The sequence below is a fragment of the Tigriopus californicus genome, chromosome 6 (genome assembly GCF_007210705.1).
Source record: "Tigriopus californicus strain San Diego chromosome 6, Tcal_SD_v2.1, whole genome shotgun sequence".
Classification (NCBI taxonomy): domain Eukaryota; kingdom Metazoa; phylum Arthropoda; class Copepoda; order Harpacticoida; family Harpacticidae; genus Tigriopus; species Tigriopus californicus.
In genome coordinates this window covers 9943089-9955888 of record NC_081445.1, presented here as the reverse complement: position 1 = coordinate 9955888, position 12800 = coordinate 9943089, and the positions used below count along the sequence as shown (strand labels likewise).

General features: G+C 40.5%; 2 protein-coding genes across 2 annotated transcripts in view; one reads left to right on the top strand and one right to left on the bottom strand.

Moving 5' to 3' along the window:
* The first annotated feature begins 5350 nt into the window (after positions 1–5350).
* Positions 5351–12587, top strand: LOC131881805 (ATP-binding cassette sub-family F member 2-like). The gene is made up of 8 exons (XM_059228763.1): positions 5351–5669; positions 7517–7723; positions 7809–8020; positions 8496–8777; positions 9229–9570; positions 10376–10516; positions 11139–11534; positions 12187–12587. Exons 1-8 carry the CDS (start codon positions 5501–5503, stop codon positions 12361–12363), a joined length of 1926 nt encoding a protein of 641 aa, XP_059084746.1. The 5' UTR covers positions 5351–5500; the 3' UTR covers positions 12364–12587.
* Positions 12546–12800, bottom strand: part of LOC131881806 (cytoglobin-1-like) — a gene marked incomplete in the record, with an annotated part of 16078 nt that continues 15823 nt past the window's right edge. Inside the window, 1 exon segment of the mRNA XM_059228764.1 lies at positions 12546–12800. Within this exon segment, the coding sequence (XP_059084747.1) occupies positions 12621–12800 (180 nt within the window).

Sequence of the window (12800 nt, the reverse complement as noted above, 5' to 3'; positions counted from 1 at the left end):
GTTGAAGACAATCATATTCCTTGGGAATAACTGGAAACATAACTAGGCCATTTTTCGATATTTTAAGGCGTAAAACGCAACCTTTAAGTTGAATAACTAAGCATGTGCTCCATAAAAGTTTATGAAATTTTACGTCAATACATATTGTTTAACACTGATTGGTTGACTACGTTTTTTACAATCACACATTTTAGTATACTTTAAGTGATTCAACACACTTATCTGAGCTACTCTTAAACATGTGTATTTAAAAATAAAGTTGTTCCTTTTGTATCTTTGACATAGTGAAACACATCTTGATGTCTTGGCATTTGAGCAAACACTTAACCAGAAAATATAACCACCTGCTTGCGCTTTGTTGAATAAACCAAATGAATAATTGTTATCCTACAACTTTTCATTTTATCGCCTACTCTTGCATGACTGCTATACACCGTCCATCCAACAGCAGTATTAACCCGTCCAAAAGTCGTTCTCCAGCCTGGCCCACACCCGATTCGAAACGATCCTGATGCCATGGGTTATTATTATAATGACACGACAAGAAATAATATTCCTCCATTTTTTCTCCAAGATTTCTTTAACAGCTAAAAGTAGCAGAAAAGTCTCTTAAACCTTACAAAAGATGTAAAATTGCCTTTCATTTTACTTAAGTGCCAAAAGCTACACGATTCTATCATGTTACTAAAATATTTGAGCGATACATGTGACAGTTTAATTTTCAAAATTGTCAATTTTTGCAATAATTAATGGGACATGCTCGCGGGGGTCGTTGTTTACCCCCTGCACTTGAGCGCCCTCTTCTGACTAACGTAGGGATGTGCCAAGGATTGGGCTGTGGCATGAGTCATTTGCAATAGTGTTGAAATTAGCGAAGCTGTTATACAAAAAAATCAAAGGATAGATACGATTGAAAAGATAAAATTTTCAGCTCGCTTTGACACAGATGTTCAATTGTTGGGGGCTTTGTCATTTTAACGTTTGACACATCCCTACATATCTGAAAGATGGCGCTTGGGCGCAAATGAGTACAATATACCAAACAAACTGATACTGTGATCCTATCCTTTTTCTACGCACTAGCCATGTTTTTATTCCACGTTAATATAATTTCGTCAAAGTTCAACGTTAAGCTTGTTTAAAGTTGCGATTGACAAGTATGGCATCTCAATTGTGAAATATTGACATTTAGGAACTTTTAAGTTATATTGCAAACTATTTTGGGGGTTTTGTACCTGTTTCAAAAAGTGAAATATTTCCATCTATATTTTAGGCATATAAAAAGCATATTATATTTCTTGGCAATTGCTTTAAGATATAACTGGGGCATAGTGTAGTCAAATTTGATGCATATTCATTCTTTGAAAGCGTGATATATCTTATCGTTTGCTCAATGGATTTGGATCAATTTGTGGTTGGAAACGCAACTAATGTTACTCCCAGCATCTATTGATTACGTTTGAAATAATACTATCTCTTTGTAGGTTTTAAATGGATTAATGTACTAATCTGAGTCTGATGATACTTTACAAAAGTTTTTCCTTTTGTTTCAATAACAACAAATATCGTAACTAGAAGTCTTGGCATTTGCACAAAAACTTGATCAGTGTTGTGGGTAACACCATCCAAAGAGGGCAATAAGATATTATGGGTAATAAGTTGGGATCAAAAAAGGTTTTTGATTTCTAGTTGGAAATTTTCAGCTGTGTTCAATTGGGAGCATACACTTTGGCCAAGAGTCTTCGACTAAGCTTTATTTGTGTCAATCGAAGACGTGTCCAAGTATGGTCATGCAGTTAACAGCAGCAAAGTCATGTGAATGTTTATTGTTGGTCCAGTTTATTTTATTTTTATTTTTTGTGCGGACTTCCTTACCGCTACCGGGATTGGAATCCCAGCAGTTCAAGACGAGAAAATTATTTATTTTACTTGACTTTTATTTATATATATTATTTGATCGACCAACGAAATGGAGTCAGTCTGAAATTCATTCCTTCATCGAATACTATCAATGATCACACTGACCCTAGCTTAAGCTTGCCATCCTAATTAACAATGCCTGACTTCTGAAGTCCTAACTCTTTCCAATTTAACTTACCCTAGTCTAACTAAAACCTCCATCATTTCAACCCACATCCATAACTTACACGGCTTACCATTAAGCCCTTGTTAACCATTTAACACCCCAAAGGCCTCCCCTCTAATAATTTTGAGCTCGATGGCCCTAACAGTTTCAGTCCAGCTGTATCGTGCTTTTATTCCCATGGGAGTCTGTTTGTACCTGACGGGGATCTTTTCCTGGAGTTGATCCAAGCATTTCTGCAAGATCTCCTTCTCCTCCTGATCCAACGAGAAGCGTCGATCCAAGAGAACCGTCCGAGTGGCCTTGGATAACTCGGTAAACGAGCGAAGATGCGAACTCTTGGAGCGCAAACGGTCTAAGATCACCTGAGACCGAATCGAACCCGACGCTTTGAGCGCCTTCCCACCCACCGAATTCATCATCATCCCACCGACAAAGGGCCTTGAAACTAGGCTTGACCCCGGGTATGGGATGGGAGGGACACAACACTCACTTTGAGGCCAAAGAGGCCCACCAATTGGCACTTTGCGCACCAACACCTCCCGAGGAGATGGCTTTGTTTTGTCTTTGACTAACGATGATTCAGGCTGACCAGATTTTACGGCTAGAAAAGCGCTGGCTCGGCACTTTCTCTCACGTATGGTGTATGAATTGCAATGCAGTGATCATTTGGAGAACGAGTTTTGCGTCTTTTATAGCTGTAGTGAGTATTGGGGAGGCTTAATGTGGTTTTGAATGAAGTTTGCTTTAGAAAAGGGATGATGTCACCGTTTGGCCTTGACTCATGGTCAGGATCATTGGGTTACCCTGAAGACGGATCGGCATTTTGGGCAGAGGGGATTGTACAGGGGCAAAGTGGGAGCCATGCGGAACTCCGGAATGACAGATGTGGAGGCTGTTGGCTGGTGAGGGTGTAGGTTAGTTTTGGTTTAGAGACATGAATGTATCAATTAATATAGTGGCATGATTATGAGAGAGTCTAAGGATGGGTTTGAAATGGTGGTTTTGGTCAAATATATTCATGAATGCCTATAGTTATTTCTCATGGAGAATGAATGACCTGCACTGACAGGGACCCTCTTTCCGGTCTGGCCGCCTTCTGTACAGTCGGCCCATTTTGGCGCTTTCTGTCCCACGTGAATGCAATACTCAATTCAGGGATTCACTTATTTCATGCAGGCGAAATAAATCTATATTGGAAATAGTTTTGACGTTGAATATAGAGTATGAGGGTTAAACCGTTAGATCAAGGTACTCATTTAAGTAGCTCAAAAGAGACTTAGGTCTGAACAAACTTTGACTGATAGGTTTAATGTTTATCCGTCTTGGCTTTGTGGTGCCAAAGTCAGAAGCCCTGTTCATTGCCTCATCAAGGGCTCTTGCAACCTTCTTTTGCAATTTTTTAGTGTCTCCACGAGATATTTATTCTGTGCTTTTTTGCGCCAGAAGGTCTATCCCTCCACAACATCGTTTGGCAGTTAATCAGCCAAAAAAGAAAAAAAGCAGTCATATTATTTCAATTAGCGAGAGACAGAAAATTTAAAATTGACGTAGAATGGGCATTTACATTCGCAATACCTTTCTGTATTTGGTTATCACAAAGACGAATATGTCATTTTGTTGCGACGATTTCAATCAGACCTATGTAGAATTCAAATGTCTGCAATAGATCAAAAACAATGTAAGAACGCTTTTGAGTGATAGTATTTGAGTTGAACGTTGTGACCCATAGTTTCAAATAAAGATTTGAAACTTGGGAGTAATTCCAATTGTCATCAAGTAGAATTTAACATTTGTATTTGAGCTATTCCAATTGTATTCATAAAAAATCAAGCAATGTGTAACCCAGTTATTTCAATCAAACATAATAATTGTATCTTGCATTCTAAACAACTTTGGTTGAGCTATAGTGTATATCAAATATCACAAAGTACCAACTCAAACCTTCACCCCTTGCTGTCTGTACTTTTGTACTTTTGGCTAAATATGTGAGGTAAATGGTCAAGAAATAGTCCAAACAATGAAAATCGAATCCAAGCTTCTTTGAATTATCATGATTTTCCAAAGAAGACTTGGTCTGGGTTTTGCCTCATTCTATTGTAGAGCAAAAGATAATTTTAAGCAATTTTTAGTTAATTCAAAGAGCTCACTTCATGTAACCCAAATTCCACATCAAACCCATTGCTGGGGGAAGATTTGGTTGCTAGGTAAAATAGATTTTAATTAGTTGCCACCTGAGTCACTTTTGAACCACTTTAATGAGTACATTGATCTAATAGTTCAACCCTAATATTCTATATTTAACGTCAAAACCATTTCCAATACATCACATGTCTTTTTGCATTGAAGTAGGGTCATATCTTTGCGTTGGAGACATTGCTTTGCCAAGGAGAAATATTTTGTCCCTTTAAAAATATTAGTGATAATTTGACTCTCAAAACCTTATGCTGTAATTCAAAAACTGCAAAGAAGCTTGGCCTTGGATAGCAGGGGGTTTAACCAGGATTTTCAGATTCAAAAGTGGACGCTCTACCAAAACAGTACCGCAGCTTTCCGTTATCCCATCACGTTTAGTTAGAGGGTGTGTCAGAGAAAAGTCACTCCAACCAAGCCACTTGAGACTTTGCTTTGAACACATTTTGGTAGCTAGGCAGCAGGGTGTTGGGCTAATCGACTTCTCATGCGTTACGCAGTTTAAACCAAAAGCAGACAAACGAGCCATCAAGTCACTGGCTCCCTCAACTTGGAACTTGATTTAGAGAATCACGTAACTAAATGTGATCAAATCCAATCCCCATTGCACACACCAGGCAGCCGCGAGGGAGGCAAAACAATCTCAGAAATCTCGTGAGTGTCATTTCTCTGACTAGCACTCTACTTTTAGATAATGAGTTAAATTTCTCTTGATGAACTTGAAGCAAGAAATCACGTAACCAAATGCGTTCAAAGCCGATCCCCATTGCACACACCAGGCAGCCGCGAGGGAGGCAAAACAATCTCAGAAATCTCGTGAGTGTCGTTTCTCTGACTAGCACTCTACTTTTAGATAATGAGTTAAATTTCTCTTGATGAACCTGAAGCAAGAAAATTAATTCAGGGAACGTACTAATCCGAGGACATTGCTTTAACCACTAGGCCCTGCCTCCTGCCCTAAATTACAATGTGAACGGATTTGTAATTATTTACATAGCAAAAGCGATTGACCCAAGTCTGTCTGACTGTGTCCTGAGACCCACGCGTTTTAGCCGATTCCCAAATCCTGACAACACTAACGCCTCAGCCCATGAGTCAGTCTTTCGTGCGCCCCGAAAGACTCACGTCGTGGACCCTCACTCCGCCTTTGTTTCTGACCTCCAACGTTTGAGATCGTATTCCTTGTTTGATTCCTGAACTCCTCCATTCATCCATTCATTCATCATGCCGTCAGACTACGCCAAGAAGAAGGCGGCCAAAAAGAAGGAACTCTCTAAGGGCAAAGGAGGCAAGAAGGGCTCCAGTGCCACGGAAACACCCGAGGACACACCCACCACCACCAACGGCACCAACACACCCACTCAGGAGAATGGCCAAGGCATCACGGAAGAGGGTAAGAATGCCAACGCAACCCTTCACCAACCAAATAACCAACTGAAATTAGGCCAGATGGGCAGGCTGACCAAGGCTGGATTGATCTAAACCAGTTGGGAAACCAGTTGGGTAACCGGGTAGTCGGCTGAATTGGTCTCCCGGCCCATTCTGCCTTAGGGTTCATGAATGAACCAGCCAGGCTGAAAACAAATGACAGCTGATCATAAGATGCCTAACCAACATGCTGGATTTTATCTTGTCGATAGTTGCTACGTGGGAAAAGGGAGAAAGTACATAATACAGGAGCAGTTAAAATACACTGGTTCAGGATAACCGGAAGCTCTTTTCAGTTGTTGAAAAGAGTCGTTAAGGGCAAGTGTGCCGATGATAAGGCTAATTGACAGCCTGTTGGCACCTTTCGCCCTAGCATGGGAGGAACAAGGCATGAATGAATGAGCGAGGGTAGATGTCAGTATTCACCATTTGGTTGGTTGTGCTACTTTATGACATAACCTAATCAAACCCAACCTAGGGAGACTTTAACTAGAGAACATTGGAGACCAAACTGCACATCTTTTGTTAGTTTCATTATTACCAATTCTTGAAACTTTTTGATACACAAACCAGAAACTTTTGATATTTTCATTTAAGATTACATTTTGTCATAAAACAAGATTTTTTTTTCTTCTTTTAAATCGCTTTTCTATAATGTATAGTTGTATCCGTTGTGCCCTTTGGGGAGCTGAAATATTGTTATCAGAAGGTGGCCTAGCTTCGCCAATTGCCATGTCCAATCCTCCTGTTATTAAAGGTATCCTTGCCCAACCTAAGACTTTATTAAGAGCCTTCAAACTCTTCATCTAAACCCTACCACAGTTTGCCACAAATTCGGATTAAAGCACCGCCAATCAAGTGGTGGAAAATTGAAAACGCCGCCCAAAAATGTGTTTTATCATAGCGTAGTATTTTGTTGACGCCTTGCTTCACTAATTAGTTGTTAAAACCTTATAATAAATGATAACCTGATAAAACAAAAATTGATACTTATGACCATGAACTCTTCATTTCAACGTTACAACAATATGCTTTTAAATTAGTACCTCCATCAGATTGATGGAGGATGACAATATATAGAAAGTTGTAAATGTGTTTGTTTAGTTTGCTTAGGCAGGTGACAATGTGGCATGATTTAATGGTAATTGTATGCCCACGTATCCGAAATGGATTAATTTCTTATCAATGAATGGATTTGGTCACAATCAGCTTCAGTATTCGCAGTCGAGAAGTCGAATGAATGAATTTGCAAATGAACCCCAAATATAGGCCAATTTCACTTGAATTCCAAGTTCCTATTGTATACAACTTCAAAGCATAACTAGTCAGCGTGAGTAGGTGCGTTTTTGACCAGGAAATACTAGTGCGACATTTGGTCCAGTTACATTAACAATGAAGTACTGGCTTTTATTTATTACGATCTACTTGACGTTACGTACGAAAATGAAGAAGAGAGTGGGGAATTTCGAAATTTTCTTTTTTGTAAATGCATATTTTTTGGATATAATAGCATGATAACGTGAAGTTAGGGCATTGTTTTTAAAACGTGTCATAAATTTAGTCCAACTAATTAGTTGTTAAAAGCACGATTTTTTTGCTCCTGCTTGTTGCTGATGAGTTAGGGTAAGAAAATGTTTGCATATTAATCTTGAACAAAAGCTACTAGGTTTTTTTTTTTTTTGAAAAGCTTGGGTGAGAGGAAATGTCAAATCTCCGGAATCTGTTGTCCAAAATCACCCAACCCAGTCCAATAGGCTTCTAATTCATATCCATTCTATCCTTTCATTTGTTCCTTTGACTTGATCTTTTCAGAGGAACTGTGCAGTTTGTTGGAAGAGCAATCTCGTTTGGCCGCCGATGCTCGAGCCTGTACCGGCGTGTTGGGCATCCATCCCATGTCCAGGGATATTAAGATTGATAACTTCTCGATCACCTTCCATGGAGCCGAACTCTTGCTAGACACCAAATTGGAGTTGTCGTGCGGTCAACGCTATGGCTTAATCGGTGCCAACGGCTCAGGTAACATTGGAATCATAACCGCATTCATGATTCATGTTGAGTGGTGATCATGGTGGTCTTTCATTTTTTTTTTTTTTCACTTTAGGCAAGTCGTCTCTCTTGGCCGTGTTGGGTAATCGTGAGGTGCCCATTCAAGATCACATCGACATCTATTACTTGTCTCGTGAGATGCCCGCCTCCGAGACTACGGCCTTGGAAGCAGTCATGAAGGCCGATTCTGAGCGGATCAAACTCGAGAAATTGGCTGAGGAATTAGCTCTGCTCGAAGATGATGAATCTCAGGATTATCTTATGGAGGTGAGCTTGTCCCACATAACTAGTTCATGGTTGAAGAAACTTTATCGCGCTTTTGAAATGAAGCGCATGGTTTCAGATGCCATAATGATGCTGTGAATCTATTTGAGTTTTATTTTTTTTAAAGATAGCTTTATTGTAAGTTTCTATTACTTGGCAAACTGCACTCTGTGTCGGATTTTTGTCTATAATCCGATTCAATTTTTCACGTTTGTCAGATAAAGGTTGACCAATCCTATTCTTTTGCCATCTTTTCTCTTGAGGTGGCAAATTTATCATTGTTCATACAACTAAATCACCACATTCATGTTGGTCTCTTAAGCGGACTGAAACACCATATTCATCACGCAACTTCGTTGGTCATGGGTGGTTAAGGTTCTCTAGATATGAGCAATCAGTAACGTTTTCTAAAATTAGTCCGAAATCCGAATCTGCATCAAATTTGGTATCAAATAACGTATTTCTTTTACCTTAATAGGTGTATGAACGTTTGGATGAGTTGGGTGCTGACACGGCGGAGGCCAAAGCTTGCGGGCTACTGATGGGCCTGGGCTTCACCAACGCCATGATGCATAAGAAGTGCAAGGACTTCTCGGGAGGATGGAGGATGCGGGTGGCGTTAGCCCGTGCTCTCTTCATCAAACCACATCTCCTTCTCTTGGACGAGCCGACCAATCATTTAGATTTGGAGGCCTGCGTGTGGTTGGAAGAGGAGCTCAAGAACTACAAGCAGATCTTGGTCATGATTTCGCATTCTCAGGTTAGAATATACTATTTCCATGATATCTGGTTGGTTATTAATTGTGCTTGTTGGCCACTCAACCCCCCCAAGTTTATTACTCCCGTGGTATTATTATTATTTTTTTTACATAGAAAAAAGACGACTTCGGGGAATGAATTGTTTAACACTAGTTGAAACTTGATACGAAATTTGATGAAACATTGAATTCAACTTGTTTTAGTTTTTTAGGCAATGTGTTTTTCGAATGTTCCCTTCTCCTTCGGATTAGTGTCTCTCTAACAACCAAAAAGAAATTGCACTTCGTGTTTTTATTAAGAATCTGAAAGAAGAATACCTGTTTGGATTGGTAGGACTGGTCGGGTAGTGTCATCAATTAAAAAGCTTTATAGAAGATATCGTTCAGTTTCTAGTGCATCCAATCGGTCTCCAACCTATTTAACGAACTTTGCTTTACCTTGCTTGTTCTCAGGATTTCATGAATGGCGTGTGCAGCAATATCATTCATCTGGACAAGAAGGTGCTGACGAGCTACGGCGGTAACTACGACGTGTTCGTACGGACTCGATTGGAATTGCTGGAGAACCAAGCCAAGCGATACCAATGGGAACAGGATCAGATCGCTCACATGAAGAACTACATTGCTCGATTCGGTCACGGTTCGGCCAAATTGGCCCGTCAAGCCCAATCCAAAGAGAAGACCTTGGCCAAGATGGTGGCCGGTGGATTGACCGAGAAAGTCGGAGCCGACAAGAACATTAGCTTCTACTTCTACTCTTGTGGCGAGATCCCACCTCCAGTTATTATGGTTCAGGTAAGCCAGTCCATCCCACTTGATAGCGGGTATGACCAGTGGAACACAAGAATATGGACAGCGACCCTAGGGTTGAGAATTAACCAATCGAAAACGATCGAAGGAATCGTGTTTGTCTGCTGTTGAAATGAAACCTGGGTTGCTGCAATTTTGTATTTCAAGTTTCAGCTCAATCAAAATCAACAGACGGGTCTGGAGTAATGCTTTTGATCCTACGAATCCGAATGAATGGACGAGCTCCCTTCTATGAATTGATTACCTCATTCTTTCTCTGGACTGTTCTGAATTGCGCTACGGGAGGGCATAATTATCGTTGGCTTATTAGATTGATTGAGCTGAAATTTGTAAGACGGAATTGTACGCACTGGCAAACAATTTCATTTGATGAAAAAGGATATAGGGTTGTTACTTTTTAACCTTAGCGTCCCTTTAGCGTGATATTCCTGTTCTTTTCATGGTTGGGAAGACTTCATAATATGGATAATGGAGTCCGTCCTGACATAGAAGCATTGAAAGAAAACTGTCCCTAGAAAAAAGATGTTTTTCATCTTGCGCAAAGGCTTTTAAAATATACTTGAACAAGCCTAATTCGCCTTGTGTCCGTGCCAACATCTTCGCCTGAGTAAAGGCCTTGTAAACTTGTTTTTAATCTTATATGTAAAAATATAATTTCAAGCCTTTTGTATATATCAAAGGTCTTCAACGTAAGGCACACTCGTAGGGGTTCCACAATTGTTTTACTAGTCTATTAGCTACGATTATCGATGAGTACAATGTTCTTATTAGATTATTAACCCTTTTTCAGAATGTCAGTTTCCGATATAGCGACGATACCGATTGGATTTACCGAAATTTGGAATTTGGTTTGGATCTAGACACCCGGTTGGCTTTGGTGGGTCCCAACGGAGCTGGCAAATCCACCCTACTCAAACTCATCTATGGCGATGTAAGTCATGGTTATTCCCAGATATGTTAGAGCGTCATAGGCAAACCGCACTCTGTGTCTGATCTCTTGACCATGATCAGATCCAATTTTTCACGTTTGCCAGAGCAAAAACGGGAATATCTATTCTCCTGCTTCTTTAAAGCATATCAAGCAGGATTATTATTTCCCATACAAAACAGTTGTTTGCAACATCATCGTCAATGCTATGCATCAAAAGAAAACACTACTTTGAAATGTCTCTACTGACTCGTCAAGTCAGGTTTGTTTGAGATGTACGCAAGAAGTAACACAGTCCTATCCGAACCTCTCGACGAGGTTGCGTGAATTGGGTCGTATATTCACCTATTTGAATGAAATTTGTCAAAAAGAAATCCCTTGTTCTGCTCAACCTGTAGAAATTTGATTTAGGTAATCTATTTTACCAGGTAGATGAGACGCGCTATCACAAGGGCTGACTTCCATTTTCTGCAGTTTGAGCTGATATGGGGGGAGGGGGATTTCTTGAAATATCGAGACAACAAAGAGCGAGCAGACTTTGTGTGTCCACTTTTATAATACGTCTTTATAATTTCAACCCATCTTGACAATCCCCCAAATAAATCAATACTTCTCCTCGTTTCAGTTGATCCCTACTGAAGGCATGATCCGACGACACAATCACTTGAAATTCGGCCGATACCACCAACATTTGCACGAGCTCCTGGAAATGGATATCAGTGCTATCGAGTACATGATGAAGAACTTCCCGGAGCTGAAGGAACGCGACGATGTTAGACGCATTCTCGGCCGCTACGGCATCACGGGCAAACAACAGACCTGTGCCATCAAACAGTTATCCGATGGTCAACGGTGTCGAGTGGTATTCGCTTGGTTGGCTTGGCAAACCCCTCACATGCTTCTCTTGGACGAACCGACCAATCACTTGGATATCGAGACCATCGACGCCTTGGCCGAGGCCATTAACAACTTCGAAGGAGGACTTGTCCTCGTTTCTCACGACTTCAGACTCATTAATCAGGTAGGTGGGCTGGATAAAATACAAGATTAAAAGCGAGGGGCAAACCGCACTCTGTGTTGAGCTCTTATCCGTAGCTCGATCCAATTTTTCACGTTTGCCAGAGTAAATTTTGACTATTCCTATTCTTTTGTCACCACGATATCTACGATGACAAATTTATCAAGGTCAAAACATTGTATAATAGTCTTTTTTGTGTGCGGCGAGTTTGAGTTTTTGTGAGTAGAGTTCAAAATTCATTTGGAACTAATCTTTCGCTTGAGAGGAATTTGAAGTAAAAAACCCTCTTTCACGTTAAAAGCAAGAGGTTTTAACAAGATTAGGACTGGATAATGGGTTTAGAAGGACCTATTTAGACTAGTTTTGGTGTTCATTGTCATTGAAATATTTAGGTGTCAAGAAAGACTAGAGGGAGTAAAGCTCCTGAGTAACGGGAGACTACTGGTTAAAATGAACATCATGCAAAGCGTTTCATGTGGATGATACATCAGAGATTTCAATATTTATTTTACTGATAGTGAAGTATATTTTCTTTTTTGATATGTGACGGTTGCAATGTCAATGACAATTTACTCATTTGCCCAACTAAACCTCAACGAAGACAAATTGTCGTTTTTGACGGTGTCTGAATTTATGTATTCTTTGGCCTTTGTAGGTGGCTGACGAGATTTGGATCTGTGAGAAGCAAACGGTGACGAAATGGGAAACGGACATCTTGGAATACAAGGAACATCTGAAGAGCAAAGTTCTGGCTTCGATCTACAAGGAGGCCAAGAAGAGCTCGAAGCCCGCATCCAAATCCAACGGATCCAGTTCGAGAGGGGCGTGGTAAAGAGAACAACTCTGTCGCCCAACATTTCCATACAGGCTTAAAAACCCGTCAACACCATTTTTACCAACTCCACGCCCACTCCACTCCCTTAATTACAATTACAATGAACCGTTCGTTCTTTTGCTCGTTGTGGCGGGCGAAATCCTAGAGAACGTGTATAAAACACACACACACACACTCGCTCCATATTGAAATACATTATTTCTGTGAAGTAGACAAAACAAGTGCATTGTGAATTCAGGTGAAGGTCATTATTATTACTTCTGGGATCTGTTTTTGGACGCCTCGGTGGCCAATCGGGCCCGTTTTTGCTCATCTGCACGTTGAAGTTGCCATCCGAAGTCCATGCAATAGTAAATGATCCCGAAGAGGGCCAACCAATGGTATTCCAAGGCCTCGTACCAATCCTGACCGATCGTCTGGCGGACGGCGATCAC

What these genes read in the sequence shown, in the direction of transcription:
- LOC131881805 (XM_059228763.1), top strand. Translation starts at nt 5,501, where the DNA reads ATGCCGTCAGACTACGCCAAGAAGAAGGCGGCCAAAAAGAAGGAACTC. An exon ending in CCAAGGCATCACGGAAGAGG is followed by an intron (nt 5,670 to 7,516) that starts GTAAGAATGCCA and finishes TGATCTTTTCAG; the next exon opens with AGGAACTGTGCAGTTTGTTG. An exon ending in TCATGATTTCGCATTCTCAG is followed by an intron (nt 8,778 to 9,228) that starts GTTAGAATATAC and finishes GCTTGTTCTCAG; the next exon opens with GATTTCATGAATGGCGTGTG.